This window comes from Mixophyes fleayi, chromosome 4 (assembly GCF_038048845.1).
Source record: "Mixophyes fleayi isolate aMixFle1 chromosome 4, aMixFle1.hap1, whole genome shotgun sequence".
Lineage (NCBI taxonomy): Eukaryota > Metazoa > Chordata > Amphibia > Anura > Limnodynastidae > Mixophyes > Mixophyes fleayi.
Window position 1 is genome coordinate 165565276 of NC_134405.1, and position 16927 is coordinate 165582202.

General features: G+C 39.3%; 1 protein-coding gene across 1 annotated transcript in view; it reads right to left on the minus strand.

Annotated features, from left to right (window-relative positions):
• The window catches only part of ATXN7L1 (ataxin 7 like 1), a 97443-nt gene extending 85826 nt beyond the window's left edge, over positions 1-11617 (minus strand). Inside the window, exons 1-2 of the mRNA XM_075208786.1 lie at positions 11400-11617; positions 10831-10899 (exon numbers count right to left, since the gene is read on the minus strand). Of these exons, the coding sequence (XP_075064887.1) occupies positions 10831-10899; positions 11400-11589 (259 nt within the window). The 5' untranslated portion in view covers positions 11590-11617. The remainder of the gene's footprint in view (positions 1-10830; positions 10900-11399) is intronic.
• Positions 11618-16927: the final 5310 nt, after the last annotated feature.

The window sequence follows — 16927 nt, forward strand, 5'->3', positions numbered from 1 at the left end:
AGCGATCCAAAATTAACTTTCTTTGTTGGAAAAAGTATGTGAACATATGCGTTCAGTTACTGGTGTGACCCCCATGAGCAGCATTGACTTTAACCAAATGTTTACTGTAATTGTTGATCAGTCAGGCACATCAGCTTGGCCTATTCCTCCTAACAGAACTGCTTTAACTCATGAATGCTAGTGGGCTCTCTCGCATGAACACCCCACCTCAGGTCTTGCCACAATATTTACATCGGATTAATGTCTTTGCGTTGACCCGACCATTTAAAAATTTCTTATGCTTCAACCATATTTTGTAGACTGACCTGTGTGTTTAGTATTGTTGTCTGACCCACCTTCTATTGTGCTTTAGTTCACCGACAAGTACCCCGACATTCTCCTGAAAAATTAGCTGGTACAATCCAGAATCCTGGTCCTGTGGAAGCACACCAGCCCCAAAACATGATACTGTCACCACTACATTTTCATGAGGTTCTTATGTTGGAACAGAGCTTGGTTTATACGAACATAAAGTTTCTCATACTCCTCCGTCCGCAGGACATTCTTCCAGTAGTTCTCTGGCGCGCCCATGTGGTCTTTAGCACACTTTAAACGGGCAGCAAGGACTTTCTTGGAGAGGAGTGGCTTCATCCTTGCCATTCTTATTCAGTGATTGCCTGATGGTGTACTCATAAACACTGACAATCACCAGTGTAAGAGAGGCCTGCAGATCCCTTGACGTTACCCTCTCGGATCTTGGAGCGATTTTGGTCCTCAGAAATGTCCTTTGATGGAAGCACGGCATGCGTTCACAAACCTGTGTGGTGAAGACCAGTCTTTGATAGTGAAGAGTCAAGTTTATGTTTTCTATATAGGGCAGCGCCATCCAAACATACAACTGATTGTTATACCATAGATAGGCACCCAAGACTATCTCCTTAACGGAACAGATAATCCTAGAGGTTCACATACTTTTTCCAGCACAGAAATTTAATGTTGGATAATTTTAATCAATACATTAATGAAAAAAAACATATGCTTTTGTATGTTATTTGATTTATTGCATTCTCTTTGGCTATTTTATGACCTACAAATTCTGAATTTTCTAAAGGGTTTACAAACTTTCTAACACCACTGCACACACAGGAGACCCAAGATACATGATGAAGGTCACTGACCCAAGACACCCCCGATCACAGGATCAAGATAACATAAGTTCAACAAGCTAAACCTTTTAAACTAAAAAAAAACCCCTCCAGATAATCTATATGAAGGATAGACAAATTTGCCTTGAGGGGAAAAATATCGTACTGATAATAGAACAATTTTCCTGTATCAACATACTGTGTTATTAATGCCAGTAGCAATGTGTGTTCTTGTTTTGATAGGAAGATGTAGGGGCCATAAACAATATGGATCACATAAATTTTAGTATTATCATCATCACCATTTATTTATATAGCGCCACTAATTCCGCAACGCTGTACAGAGAACTCATTCACATCAGTCCCTGACCCATTGGAGCTTACAGTCTAGATTTACTAACACACACGCACACACAGAGAGAGACTAGGGTCAATTTGATAGCAGCTAATTAACCTACTAGTATGTTTTTGGAGTGTGGGAGGAAACCGGAGCACCAGGAGGAAACCCATGCAAACATGGGGAGAACATAAAAACTCCACATAGATAAGGCCATTGTTGGGAATTGAACTCATGACCCCAGTGCTGTGAGGCAGAAGTGCTAAGCCACCGTGCTGCCCATATATTTAGAAACTTTTCATTACTACCCTTAATCACATGTTCTCTAGTGTAAATAAATGTATAATCTTTCCAGTTGCAGGATATGTTTTTTTATTAATTGGTGAGCGAGGCCTCACCAGTACTTTATAAAGGTCAAAACCTCAGAGTCAATATCCCTTTCAATACAAGACACTATCCTGCTGGGTCTAGAAATGGTAGTTTGTCATTCATATCTAGTTGTGTTTTCTTCACAAACTCCTTTTTATATCACAGAGCACAATTTAAAACTGACAAGGGGACGCTCAGGCAGTAGTTGCTTCTCAACCCAGTCAAATTAAAACCTAAAATCATGTAACTACTGTACTTATCTGCATTGTTCCAAAACAATGTGATATTTTATCTCAATATAAAATGAAGCAACTGCTTCTCTTCTTTGACACCACAAATGTGTGATTGTCAAATGACTCCTTGTGTTATATAATTCAAACCCTCCAAAGCCATATTGTAAGCACCATCATTCGTTAGCTGTACTTTACCTTTTCATCCAGAATTCAGTTGTTACTTTCTGGTACAGTAAAACTGACATAGTTAGTAGTTACTTAGGTTTTGCTTAAATGTGGTATATCAATCAGAGTAAATAAATCAAACATACTTGATCATTGATTATTTTTACAGATTAGCAATGAAACAGCACTAAAATCGAATATTTATATCAATTTAGACACGTAGTCCATTGTATTTTATCTTGATGACTCTTGATTCAGTGATTTTTACAAACTGAAGAATCAGTGAGAAATATTAAGGATACCTTTGCATAAAAGTGAAACAAAGCTCTTACTAAGCTGTGGCAGCTATTAGGACATTCTTTAATTATTGCTCAACTTCCCCATTTCAACACATGACCTATGTTCCATTCTAAATTATCTTGTGTTATATCTTTCTTGTCCTGTCCTCACATCATGGTGCAGACATGCGTAGATATATTGGCACATGTTCCATTGTCTACAGAGGGATGAGTATATTATATATACACATACATACTGGAAGAACCATAATGGCAAATACTCCACTGGCTACAGTAACACACACATACACTTGAAAAACGAAATAATGCCACATGTGCATCTGAATACACACTTAATTACATTTGTACACAATGTCCAATAATTTTTTGTTGTACAATATTACCATCTGCCATGTGGTGATAGAAGTGTGTATGTCCAGTACACAACACAGAGAGGTCAGAAAGGGCCCCCATAGTTGAACGCTGTAAGGCTAGTGTGCAAGCAAGGATACATACTGCATTGGCTATCACTCTCCAAAGGAAACACAGCTACATATACATAAAGCACTCAAATGACAAAGTACACAGTGCAAAACAAACAGACACATATCATTGGTGGGTATGCACTGTAACTAAACAAGACGGTACTTACAAATAAAGAGGCCAGATAATTTAGCATGTAGTTTACTGGTGTATTATGAAAATGAATTTTAAAATAACAAATAAAAGGCATTGAAAAATACACAAATCTGCACAAACCCAAGAAAACAATGGTGAGACTGGAATTACACGGAGTAGACTAGATAGTCCCTTTCGTTCATTAAAATATGCTTCTATGTTGTATTTAAGTGAATTTTAAAGCTATATTATCAGGATAAAGGTACTTTAACACAACCAGAATTTATCACAGAAATATCCATGAACTCTGACTATTGGATACAAAATTTTCACCTTTTGACTTCATTACATACCAGTCCAAGATGGATGGGAAAATCTACAGTTTTTCACCCCTTTAGTGAATAACTCACATAGAGATTATGTTCTATGCTGAAACAACCACATATGTGTAGTTAACAAAAATAACTATAATTTAATCTTTAACACCCTGAAACCCCTGTATTTCTGGATGCATGCAAATACTGTGACCTACATCTACATTTTTCAACAAGGGTATGTGTGGCTACATACATGAAAGGATATACCATACGACAAAAGGATGTCCAAATGAACTCCAGTGATGTGAATCTGAAAGCCAGTTCACTGTCCAAATATGGTAAAACAGTCACAAATACTGCCAATGATCTATCAGTTACTATTAGATTGATCACACACACAAAAAAAAAACACAAAACACATGGTTCAAGTGCAGTAACAAATTTTACACCCTCAAACACAGCAATATAAATACTGCATTATAACTGATTTGAGTCAGTGTTCGCCCCAGAAAATTTTGCCAGCCGGGTGGCATTAACAAGAAACCAGGTGGGGGCAGTGTAATACTTTGCAATAATGTTGAAAAATTTTGGAGGTAAGTGCCCACACTTGCCAGGACTGGTCACACTGCTGGCTGTAGTGCTCATATCGTGCCTGTTCTAATTGGAGAAGCAAAGACTTACTCTATTATAATAGAACTCTGTTGGGCTCATAGAGCCGGGTGGCAAGTAAAAACAACTGGGTGGAACACCAGGGAAAATTGATGCCGATAAGAACACCGTGGGTGGATATACCAGAATAGATAGCATACTTCTGACAGCCAGCAGGCTGAAGTCACCAGTAAGCAGCACTATAACGTAGCACCAATGACTGAAAAACATCCCGGACAACACTGGGCTATTCTCAGTAGCAGATGCTATCCATGGCTGCTGTTACAACTGAAGGTATTGCTGTAGGGGTCAGTTTAGCAGATCAGCAGGCATATAAAGAAAGGACAAATAACCTAGGTTTATATTAGTAATATTACCCGTTTTAAAGCAAGGGACCACCATGGGATATAATATGGTATTCGTTTTGAGGAAAACAGTGGATGTTACAATTAAAAATACTGTAATATTTTTCATTGATTTTTTTTACATATTAAGAATCAACAGAATAACATAGTTGAACACAGATCACCTAGGGGTTGTATAGCCAAAATCCATTCGATAATAGACAATTTAGGAACAGGAAATGTGCAGTTGGTGATTGGGAATATATGTGTAGATTCGAAAAGTGTGTTAGATTTAGACAAGGCTACATAAAGGGAAAGTAACAAAAACACTTAAAAATTAATGGGTTGATAGGAGGGCTTTTCAAGAATTCAAATATATCACATTTGATAAATTTGTATTTGTAGATTGTACTCCACAACGCGTATAAAACACTACTGTTAATTGCAAACATGCAGGAAAGGATTGTAACAAGTAGTTAACATTGGACTTAAAACGGACGTCAACCTCAAGTTACTTGTAGAGTTACTCACCCCACGGCAGGCATCTCTGCACATTTTACTCTAACAATGCCAGACAAAAAAAAAAAGCAAACAAAAATATGAGAGCCCCCTGGCTGTTATATTTAAATACACACACACACAGTTGTATGCAAACATTTAGGCGCACCTGATCAAACTGTATGCTGCCACATTCACCGTTTTACCTTCCTCAAGCTATTAAACTGAGCAAATATATAGTAATAGTACTTTCCAATGTGCAGAAACATGTCATGTTTTAGTATGTACCCTGCAGATGTCAAGTTAACTTCTTTTCACATAGACATTCAGGGAAGCATGTAATTTAACCAGTGGTGTCTAAATGTTTGCATACAAATATATATTTTATATACACATACACACAAATCTAAATATATAAGAACAAATATGTAGATTGTCAAATTCCATTTACTCCGTTGTCCAGACTCCTGCCTAACAACGAACAATGTTCTACACGGATGCCTTGGGGACAAACAATCATCCTAAAGTCACCTTTTTTCTGCTATACCCAACCAAGTCCATTCCAAAAATACTTGATTTTCATTAAATGTAGCAATAATTTTAGAAACCCCCACAATAGTTTATCAATCCAAGCTGTGTGGGCAGCTTAAGGATAAATAGTCATGAGCTGTTAAAGAGACATCCATGGCACGTTGATTGCTGCTGTGTTCACCAGAGATAAATGCGATGCAGTGAAGGTCTAAAAAGTAAAACCCGGGATAGTAACTAATAGATCACATTTAGGAGTCCTCCCAACAAGCAGGTAGCTTTTATGGCTATGAGCCCTAATGGTGGGCAAAAAAACTTAATTAATCTTTGTTTTATGTAGTAACTCTAGTCACAAAGCTTTTCTAGGGCCAATCCTGCCTTTCTGTATGAGCACACTGACAGGTTCACTGTCCAATATAACCACAAATATAGCTGCTTGAACCAAATGGCTAGAAGATGTTCGCACACACTGGCCGCTACGGTCATCTAAGAGTCATAATTAAATTGGATTATTCTTGGGTTTGTTTTTGGTATACACACGCTGCGATAATCGGGCCAATTGCCCCATACTGCAGTTTACAAAGCAATGTATACTCAATGCTGACGCAAAATAACTTTACACTATGTTTGCATGACTTTGCTGCATTGTGTTTCTTGGTTCCCTATTATGGCAAGGTTTAGCCAGGAGTAGGTGGATCCTTTGTCTAGTGTAGGAATCACAAGGTCAAATAGAGAAAAGAATAACAGGTAGCGCACATTAGGAGTTGGAGGCAGGGAGGAAAATAAAGTAGCGTTGTGTTTGTGTGTAGTTTACAAGACTGTTTCCCTCAAACTGTCCGCAATGCGGAGCTGACCTATATACAGTGTAAAAGAGGCAAGTTTTTCCTGCTACTTTTAAATAAAGCAAAACACAGGTTCACAACAAGCAAAATCAAGAAGAATAGAGAAAGCTTGACAGGAGTTTGGATACAATAAAGGGAGGAGCATTATATTAAGCAAAATAAAGTCAAGTTATCTTCATAACACACTTTACTACAATTCTTAATGTAAGCAGTGTCTCTGTATAAGTTTGCTGTGAAACAGACCTTGATGTATGATCATGTATATTCCTAAGCCATCAATCCGCCTGCCCTCCAGTTGCGTGGCACAGCAGTTTATGGATTAAACCAGTGGATTCCAAACCTTTAGTTCAAGGCACCCTTAGGGTCTCCATAATTTTTTCGAAGGCACCCCTAAACCAAAATAATTAGCAAGTAGTCCCCCACCATGCTTACCACCACCAGCCATGGCCAGGGCACCCCAGGGAGCCACGGTGCACAGTTTGGGAACCACTGGATTAAACACATTCCATACCAAGGTGCCTGGTTTTGAGAGTCTCTATTCTACAGAGTAGACTTCCAAGGCCCTTACTAGGGTCAGCACATGTTTAGCAAAAACTTTCTCCCTGTTTTGGCGAAATTCTGGAGCGGATGAGACTGAATGATGCGAGGCTGGAAGAAGGTCTAGTCTGAGATATAAGTGTCAGAAAACACAGTAATATTTTGGACAGTAAAGAGAAAGAAACTATATCACCGAACAACAAACCAGTATCTGAGGAGAACTGTAGGCAGATGCTCAATATAAGCCTGTCTAAATAGCTCTAATGCGGTAGAAATACTATTTTAACAAGTCGCTTGCCCGTCTCATAACAATCTAGAAAGAAAATGAGGCAACTAATACAAACTATTCGCAAATGGCTGGAACTGAAAACACATACTATAAATACAACATTGTCCTCAACTCACCTCCTATAAGACAGCATTCATCCAAACTGGTGTTTTGAAGTCTGCTTGAGTCCCAAGTTGACTATAACACCACCCAATCCTGTATTTATTTATTTTTTAATCGTATTATTGGTTTGACATGTTGCCCAAATAGATTATTACCATTCTAATAAAACATGTAAATTAAATCTTTTAATACCAAAATAACTGTAAATATTAATGTTTTCTCAAATATACCATTAATACCATGTCACATTCCAAACTATAATTTCAGTATTCATCGTTAAAACAACAGCCTGAATGTGCCATTACCATCAATAGTGTGAGAAACGCTGTAATACATAGGAACATAATTTATATTGTTGAAAAGTCCATTACTATCTTTCTGTAGAGACAGTCAAGGGATAAGATACATGTAATATCTGTTTAATGGCATAACTAGCAATGGTGAACCAGCGGTAATTCTCCTCGAACATGTTTCAGACAAACTTATAGCAGCTGCTCACTAACTAATGTCTAGTTTTGAAAAATAATAACAAATAAGTATGAAAAGCACATTTAAAATAGAAAAAAAAGCCAGTAAAATCAACATCACAAGAACCTTTCCCACCATTGTGGGCATGACTACAAAACATCTAAAGCATAACTAAGCTTTCACCGATTTTCTCAGCACATAGGTGTGCTTGTTGCCATCATTCGTTTCTCCTGGTCACAGCAGAAATTATGCAAGTTTAGAAAACCATTGGCTAATATGTATATCCAGTGCATCACTGGTGATGCACGTACACAAATGTCACAAATATAGGTCTACAAGGACAGCACAGCACATTTAAAATAGAATCAAGAAGTGATACAGTGTAATGAAAGTATTCCCACAAAACACCAACAAGTAAACCACTATGTTTTGTGAAGACATGTAAAGCAGCACAAAGTGACATGGTTGGAATCTACACTATGGACAGAAAACCTCAACATACCAAATGTACACATAGCACAGCCCTGAAGACGATACAATTTATTTGAGACGCCTAATAGTAAACATGGTCAGAGTGAAACCAAAATACAGACGGTACCCTCAAATGGCATCTTTTATCAAGGCCATTAAAAAAAAAAAACAAAAAAAAAACAAAAACAACTATTCTGCTATGAATGATCACCTCAAATTGCGAACAACTTAGCATAAGGCTCTATTTACTTGTTATGTTTGCTTATTACAAATGAGATGTAGACACATTGAGCCAGTGTTTGAGTATCAAGCAGACATTAGAAAACAAAACTCAGAATTCCCCATTTCCCTTACATGATGTGAGGTAAAACGTGACTTCAGCTGTTTTAGGGGGTTATGTGAAATGCCTCTTCTGAACTGTGAGGCGATTACATGAACCAAACATCACCTGCGCCCCAGAAATGGAGCTATTATTCTGAACTTAAATAGCATAAAGCATACACTAAGGTAAAGAAAAGATGGAAGACAGATTGTATAACAAGAGTAGGGCTCCTACAGATTTGAAATGAAAAACCAGGACCATTCCTACTTAGTTTGTCTGTATCAGGAGTCTTTATAATGGAAAATAAGCATTGCCAGCTGAACATTTCAGGGGAAAATAGGAGAGTCCCTAGGGAAAACATGGACACACAGAGCACTAGGTAAGAAGGTGCTCTAAACGCGTCAATAAAAAAAGGTTGATTATGACATAGTGAGTTATTGGTGTAAAACATAAGCCAGTGTACAAACATTGTGCGTAGAATGCTTACTTCTTATAGGAGTGGTGGGATAGAAAAAAGTAATAATTATATAGGAGAACGTATCGGGACAGTTTAATAAAAATAGGCTTATAGAGGTGGTAGAGTGAAGGGGTTAGTTGATATATGAAGACAATTCTTTACGTGTTAAGAAAATAACTAACAAAGCTAAACTAATGCTGTTTATATATTTGCATCACACAATACTGATGAGATTCCACTTACGCTTCAGATACTCTCAGTTTAAAATAAGTGAAATTTCAAGCTACAAATCCAAATGTGATTACATTTGAGCATGTGTTAGATGGCGCACTTGTCTACTTTTTGTCCCTCTTTACAAGGAGGATAGGTGAGATCTAAGAGCGCGGCGTGCTCTCCCGAAAGTCTGGGATAATTCCCTGAAATTCGGGAGTTGTCCAGACGTTCCAGGGGGTAAATGTATGAAGCTCCGGGTTCTTAAACACCCGAGAGTTCGGCGTCTTCAGCGCCTAAATTTAAAGCGGCGCTGCCTTGTAAAGGGAAGTTTCCCTTTACAAGGCAGCGCCGCTTTAAATTTGAGCGCTGAAGACGCCGAACTCGCAGGTGTTGAAGAACCCGGAGCTTCATACATTTACCCCCAGGAGTGTAGGCAAGTATGATTTAATATCTCAGTATACCTAAAATAGTACAAATGATAGAGATATACCAAAGATATACCAGTGGAGTAAACCTTGCCACACAAGATATGTAAATCAGGTGACATGGAGATGTAACGCATTTCTCATCTCTAACACAGCACTGAAAGATAATAGATAGTTGAAAGAAAATAGAAAGCACAAACAAGCCAGCCTAAACAAACAATGAAAGTAAAGTATGGTAGTATGGTAAGTATATTACAGTTACTACATAGTATTTTTTGCATTATGCATTATTAGAAAGGTAATGCAGAAAGGTATTTCTGAAGAGAAAAAATATTTTAATCTAAATATCTTATTAAAAGAAAACATTCAGCTTAAGTGTAGCCTACAGAACTTCATACAGTTTACAGTGGCTGTAGACTTCTGGTAGGAGAATGTCATTGCTGGAGATAGGAGAGGATGTGGAATACAGGCTATTATATGACTAAATTGGTCTGTCAATCTTAAAGGACGCATTTCCATTTTGCAAGAACATGGCAACTGTTCTTGACATTTTTACATCAAGTAAACACACTAAGTGCACACACGGTGCAGAATTTGACAGTAATGACCCAAAGTATGCTCTACAAAATCACGCTTTTTACATGGAAAAAAGGAAAGTCAACAATATACACTTAAAACCTGCTTTAAAATGAAATCCACAAAGTATTAAAACTGCAAAGTGTGATATAATAAGTTCTAGTGGACACTTTACAGTGCCTCCAAGGGTGGACCATTATTGATTTCTAAACCACCGAGAGTTTTCTTTATGTTGATTATATGGCCTTTACAATGTAATTTCCAATGTAGCATGATAATATTGATTTGGAACAAATGGACGTCTAGTCTCATGGAACTAACGATCAGAAGTACACAGTATTTTATAGCTACACTACAAACAAGGATTAAACAACATGAATAGCATGTGCATTTCTACACTGGCATATGGCTGTATGACTACACACACATACAGACTAGATTCTCTTGAACATAGTACACACACACTTACTTGTTTATGTTAAGCATTATGATGTAATGAATGCTGACAATAGGTACCATTTCTTTCAAGGACATACAAAGCATATGTGGATGCCATGCATGGCAGCCTATATATGTTTGTAATATCACTAGTGTTTGTTGGTCAACGCAACACACCAGTTTATTTATACAAGGCATTTAAACTTGAGATATATCCTATACAACACTTACCTTCTTTATTAAGCCTCATAACCTCCCTGCTTTTTCCACCCTCTTTTCCAGTCTCTTCTAAATCTACATCTGTGAAAGAAAGAAAAGCCAAAGTAAGGATGAGCATCCTAGCAAATGTAAACAGCAATGTCTATGATATCTGCCAGCCAAGTCTCATTCTATCAGCTTGGACCATCCAAGCTCCACACACACTAGTGCATGGGCTACCTGCACTTAAATTCTACAGGATTTTTTTTCAGATTTAAAGAAAATACACAGGCGTTCATAGGAAGCCACAGTGGATAAAACAGCACAGACAGCACTAAAGGATGGGCCTCTCTAATAGACACACAGTAAATCCACACACAGTCTGGATCTACTAGCTCTCCCTCTTTCTATATGTCTTTATCTGTATTTGGTGATTGTCTTTATGCCTATTACTATAGGGAGTAGCGCGGGGAACACCATGGACCAGTCTCTCACTTTTATTTTATATATATCAATCTAGATGCCTAGATCAACCCTGGGTGTGCGGGACTGATTGATCGGTTACAGAGCAATTGGGCAGGCGGATGGGGCCGTGTTCTTACTGTCGGAGCAGTGTATTTTAGCGGCGTCGATCCAGGTGGACCACGGTTTGCCCAGAAAAGCCTCCGGACTGGGCACTTTGCGATCCAGTGTCGCCATTGCTCTTCCTTCTTGTTGCTTTTCCTTTCCTTCGGAAGCGGAGCGACACGGGATTCGAGGCTCTGTTACGTCATCTTCGGAACGTTCCGACATTGAGCTGAGTGAAGGGGAGGGGGAAGCCGAGCGACTCTGATCCTCCATGCTCATGTTTGGCATGCACTGGGTGCTGACACGCTACCGGCCAGAGAGGGAGCCCTAGAGCAGCTTCCCATTCATAGAAGTGTGAGCTGCTCTGTGAGGGTTGCGTTAACAGAGGTTAGGGACTTCTTAATTACTGTAAATACGTTTTAAGTGCAGTCATAAGTCAAAATAAATAATGTGTTAACACAAGCACTTTTGGAAGTGGTCACCCTGGAAGGCTTTTTAAACATAAAACACAGATTGTTTTAAATAGTCTAAAATATCACCACACACTAACTCAAATACACAGAGCATTGCAATGAAGAGCTAATATGGAACGTTTGCATATATTAGCCTGAACAGATTATTAATTTATTAGGAATAACAGAATTTACATAGGTCATAAAGAGTGCACAGTCCTTGGCTTCTGTTTTCCAACTAATTTTTCAATTGTCATAACTGCTTAGAAAATGAATTGATGTTTTTTTTCTTCAGGCTGCTATTAAAGAATTATGATTCTAAACTATCACGGCAATCACAGTCACATAGCACATGATGTTGTGAGCGGAAAGTCTTTGGGACATCCCTCTGATCTCAGACTGCACTGTGAAATCCTCCCCCCTGCCATTACATGACATGCTGAGTGCTGTGACCCTGTGTTTGTGTCTGGCAGCCAAAGTGGCACATTTATCATTCATCGTCAAAAATGAGAAATAGTTATCAATCCTTATCGCATGGATAAGGATTGAACTATTTCTCAAATGTATTAAAAATGGATCACAGAAACAGCAGTTCCGAAAAACTGCTGTTTCTGTGATAAAAAAAATCATACTTACCCCCCTCTGTGGGACGCGCTGTCTCAGGATCTCCTCCAGGTCCTCTTCAGCCTTCAATTGCGCATGTGCACGTCTATCCTTGTAGAGAGAGAGCTGTGAGTGACAGGGAGGGATCATGTGATGCCTCCACACATGCGCTGTCCAGCTCTGCTCTTGGAGCAGAGCTATCAGCACTGTAAACTTTCAATTATGATAATGCGTACATGGCAAGTTAACATGGCAAGTTCCCGAAAAAAAATGTTTTTCGGGACTTGTTAGATTGCGGCCAGAGCAGTCACCATACTGTTGAATGGTAACTGCTCGCAAAAACGATCAGGAGTGCAAAGCAGCAGATATCCACGATATCTGCTGCGATGCATCTTTAATAAATTTGCGGAGGGCACATCGGGACCTGATTTCCACGGTAAGTGCACAATAGTGCACTACCGTGATTTCTTAAATATGCCCCATAGAGCTTTTGAGAAGGAGATAATGATTTGTATGAAGATAGCCAAGAAAAATGGCAGATGTATGCTTAAAATGTGTTAAACTTATCGAGCTACTGGATCCTGTATATGACACTCCTGTCCTCCGATATCAGCGTGTCAGAATGAAGTGATCTGACATGCTATAAACACCAGTAGCTCAGGAATGGAATGGTCACACTCTGCTGAATATGTTTTTTTGCTTAACTTATTTTTTATGAAAGTCAGTTGCCAATTTTCAGCAAGAATGCATTGCCCAAGTTTCAGGGCCATCTTAACAACATGATGGGCCGACAGGCAAAGCAGTGCACCGGGGCCCCTATATATATATATATATATATATATATATATATATATATATATATACATACATACAAGTTAACCCGTGCATGATACTCATGCATTCTAGTCAAATCAAGCTACTTAAGGTCTTAAAAAGGTTCTTGTCATGCATTTGGGCCTAGCCCAGGCCTCCTCAGGGGAAGAGCGTTACTTCCCGACGCAAGCGCCCTTTTTAATGTGTGTTCATGAGGTAAAATTACCTCACGAAAATGAGTTTGACCCCTCAACTCGTAAATTTAGCCTTTACTACCCCTCCCACGGAGAGAAGGGGGGATGATGGAAGTTAACTGACTTCACTATTCTAATTTTTTTGTCAAATAATGTCAGTATACCAAATTTCAGGTCAATTGGATGAGTCCTTTCTGAGAAAATAGTTTTTTCCACACACACACACACTAACACTAACACGCCGCTACACATGTGTGTTCATGAGGTAAAATTACCTCACGAAAATGAGTTTGAGCCCTCAACTCGTAAATTTAGCCTTTACTACCCCTCCCACGGGAGGAAGGGGGGATGATGGAAGTTAACTGACTTCACTATTCTAATTTTTTTGTCAAATAATGTCAGAATACCAAATTTTAGGTCAATTGGATGAGCCCTTTCTGAGAAAATAGTTTTTTCCACACACACTAACACACGCCGCTAGGCTTTTACTTTTATACAAGTTAACCCGTGCATGATACTCATGCATTCTAGTCAAATCAATCTACTTAAGGTGTTAAAAAGGTTTTTGTCATGCATTTGGGCCATAGCCCAGGCCTCCTCAGGGGAAGAGCGTTACTTCCCGACATAAGCGCCCTTTTTTAACGTGGTTTTGTCCACATGTCACCACCTCATCATTCTTCTCCATCACCTCATCCTTCATTTTCATCGCCACATCTATCCAGATGTCTATCCAGACACAGGGATCTCTCTCAGCGGTCCTGAGTATCACACTCCTCTCACTCTGTCACCCCCGGCAACCACCAACCACTCCCCACTGTCACCCCCGGCAACCACCAACCACTCCCAACTGTCACTTCTCCTTCAAGAAATATATATATATATTTTTTAAATCTTTATAAACACTTTTAACAATTAACAAATTAAATTAACAAATTAAAAACATCTTAGTATACCAAATTTCAGACCTTTCTGAATTTTTTTTCCCACACACACTAAGAATTTAGTAGGTCAGTGTATAACTCCGCCCAGCAGGTGGCGCTGCAGCTTGGTTTTATTTTTTACACACACACACACACACACACACAGACAGACTAACACACGCCACTAAGCATTTATATTATACAAGTTAACCCGTGCATGATACTCATGCATTCTAGTCAAATCAAGCTACTTAAGGTGTTAAAAAGGTTCTTGTCATGCATTTGGGCCATAGCCCAGGCCTCCTCAGGGGAAGAGCGTTACTTCCCGACGTAAGCGCCCTTTTTTAACGTGGTTTTGTCCACATGTCACCACCTCATCATTCTTCTCCATCACCTCATCCTTCATTTTCATCGCCACATCTATCCAGATGTCTATCCAGACACAGGAATCTCTCTCAGCAGTCCTGAGTATCACACTCCTCTCACTCTGTCACCCCCGGCAACCACCAACCACTCCCCACTGTCACCCCCGGGCAAACCACCAACCACTCCCAACTGTCACTTCTCCTTCAAGAAATATATATATATTTTTTTGAAATCTTTATAAACACTTTTAACAATTAACAAATTAAATTAACAAATTAAAAACATCTTAGTATACCAAATTTCAGCCCTTTCTGATTTTTTTTTTCCACACACACACACTAAGAATTTAGTAGGTCAGTGTATAACTCCGCCCAGCAGGTGGCGCTGCAGCTTGGTTTTATTTTTTTCACACACACAGACAGACAGATTAACACATGCCACTAGACATTTATATTATAGATATTAGATAATGCTAAGAATTGAGTAGGTCAGTGTATAACTCTGCCCAGCAGGTGGTGCTGCAGCTTGTTTTTTTTTTTTCACACACAGACTAACACACGCCGCTAGGCTTTTATATTATAGAATATATATATATATATATATATATATATATATATATATATATATGTGTGTGTAAAAAAAGTGATTATATATATATATAGATATATATATATATATATATATATATATATATATCACTATCTTTTTTAATTCTCCATTAACTTACCTTTCAATCGCCCTGTTCTTCGAGTCCAATCCTCTTCTCTTCTTCGTCGCTGTTCTGCGCTCCTCCGTGCTGTGCTCCTCTGTGCAGTGCTTGCAGTGAATGTCAGGCGTGATGATGTCATCACGCCCGACATTCACTGTGAGCACAGCACGGAAGAAACACAGTTAAATAACTTGAACATAGCAAAGCAAAATAAACGTATCTGTCTTCATATGAGTCCTATTTATATCTCATGGGCAGTGGCAAGTTAGGTCTTTTCCTTTACTGCAAAGGTGCTTCTATCTGGACTGGCTGCACACATCTCCCAGGACAACAATTCAGCCATAGTATCATAGCATTCAGTGGCTCTTTACTTTAGCTCAGCCATCAGTTACACACATCACTTCTCACACTAGCCATTCTGTTTTTGGCTCCTCCCCTTTTCCCCAAGAATCTCCTGGAACCTTCTAGTTCATTCATTGCAGTTTGCCCATCCCAAAGAGGCAAATGCAATTTGCATTTAACTTCCCAGAGGCACTCTAGGGAACTGTAGTAATATACCTGTGATTTGTAGTGTATTACACTATCAAGGTCCAGAGGTAAGGTTAAGTAGGAACCTGCTGTGCTGAGCCAGATTAACAATTAATTGAATGGACCAGCATTTTTGGTCCGCTCTCTCTACATTGAGCCTCATTTAGAATTAGGAGCAAACTGAGTTATAGGATGCAAACTTACACATTATTAAACCACGTTGCAATGCAAGAGGTGCAAATGCAATTTTTTTGTGCCTGCAGAGAAAATACTGCAATGTTTTTACATGTAGCAAACGAATAATAGACACTTTATTTCTACACTGCTAGAGTTAATGTAGTGCTTGCCCCCTCTTAACTTGAAATCTGCACATTTTTAATTTGTACCCCCCCTCCCTGCAGCACAACCGGGGCCAGATTAACCTGAGGTCTAACTGGGCTACAGCACATGGGCCTCGGTAATCCCGGGGGGCCCTTGACAGAGCTCAGCAGCATTATTGACCTGATCAATGGTGCTGAGCCTGTCACTGTTGTCCTTCCGCAGCGCTCAGTAATCTCTTTATACTGAGGAGATCTAGTGAGAGTGTCACGAGATCTCCTCAGTAAGGAGCTTACAACACGCTGCAGAAGGACAACAGTGACTGGAGAAGGTAAGCGCTTGGGGGGGCGGCGGGCTGCTAACAGGGCAGGGCTCACAGCGGGGGGCAGGGCGGGCGGTGGCAGGCGGCTAACGGTGGGGCCTCATGGGGGAATGGGGGGCCCCCTTAGCCCAGGAGCCTCCATTTCCTTAATCTGTCCCTGAGCACAACATAGGTTTGCCAAGGTGCAAAATTGCTTCTTCCAGTTGGATTTACTCCTAATTGTAAATTGGGACCAAAGTGTGCTTTTTAACATATTGTTCCATTAAATCCAGCAGAAACAAACAGTTACCAGGCAGTTGAGATACATCATTTCACTGCAATTTTAAATATTGGGACAC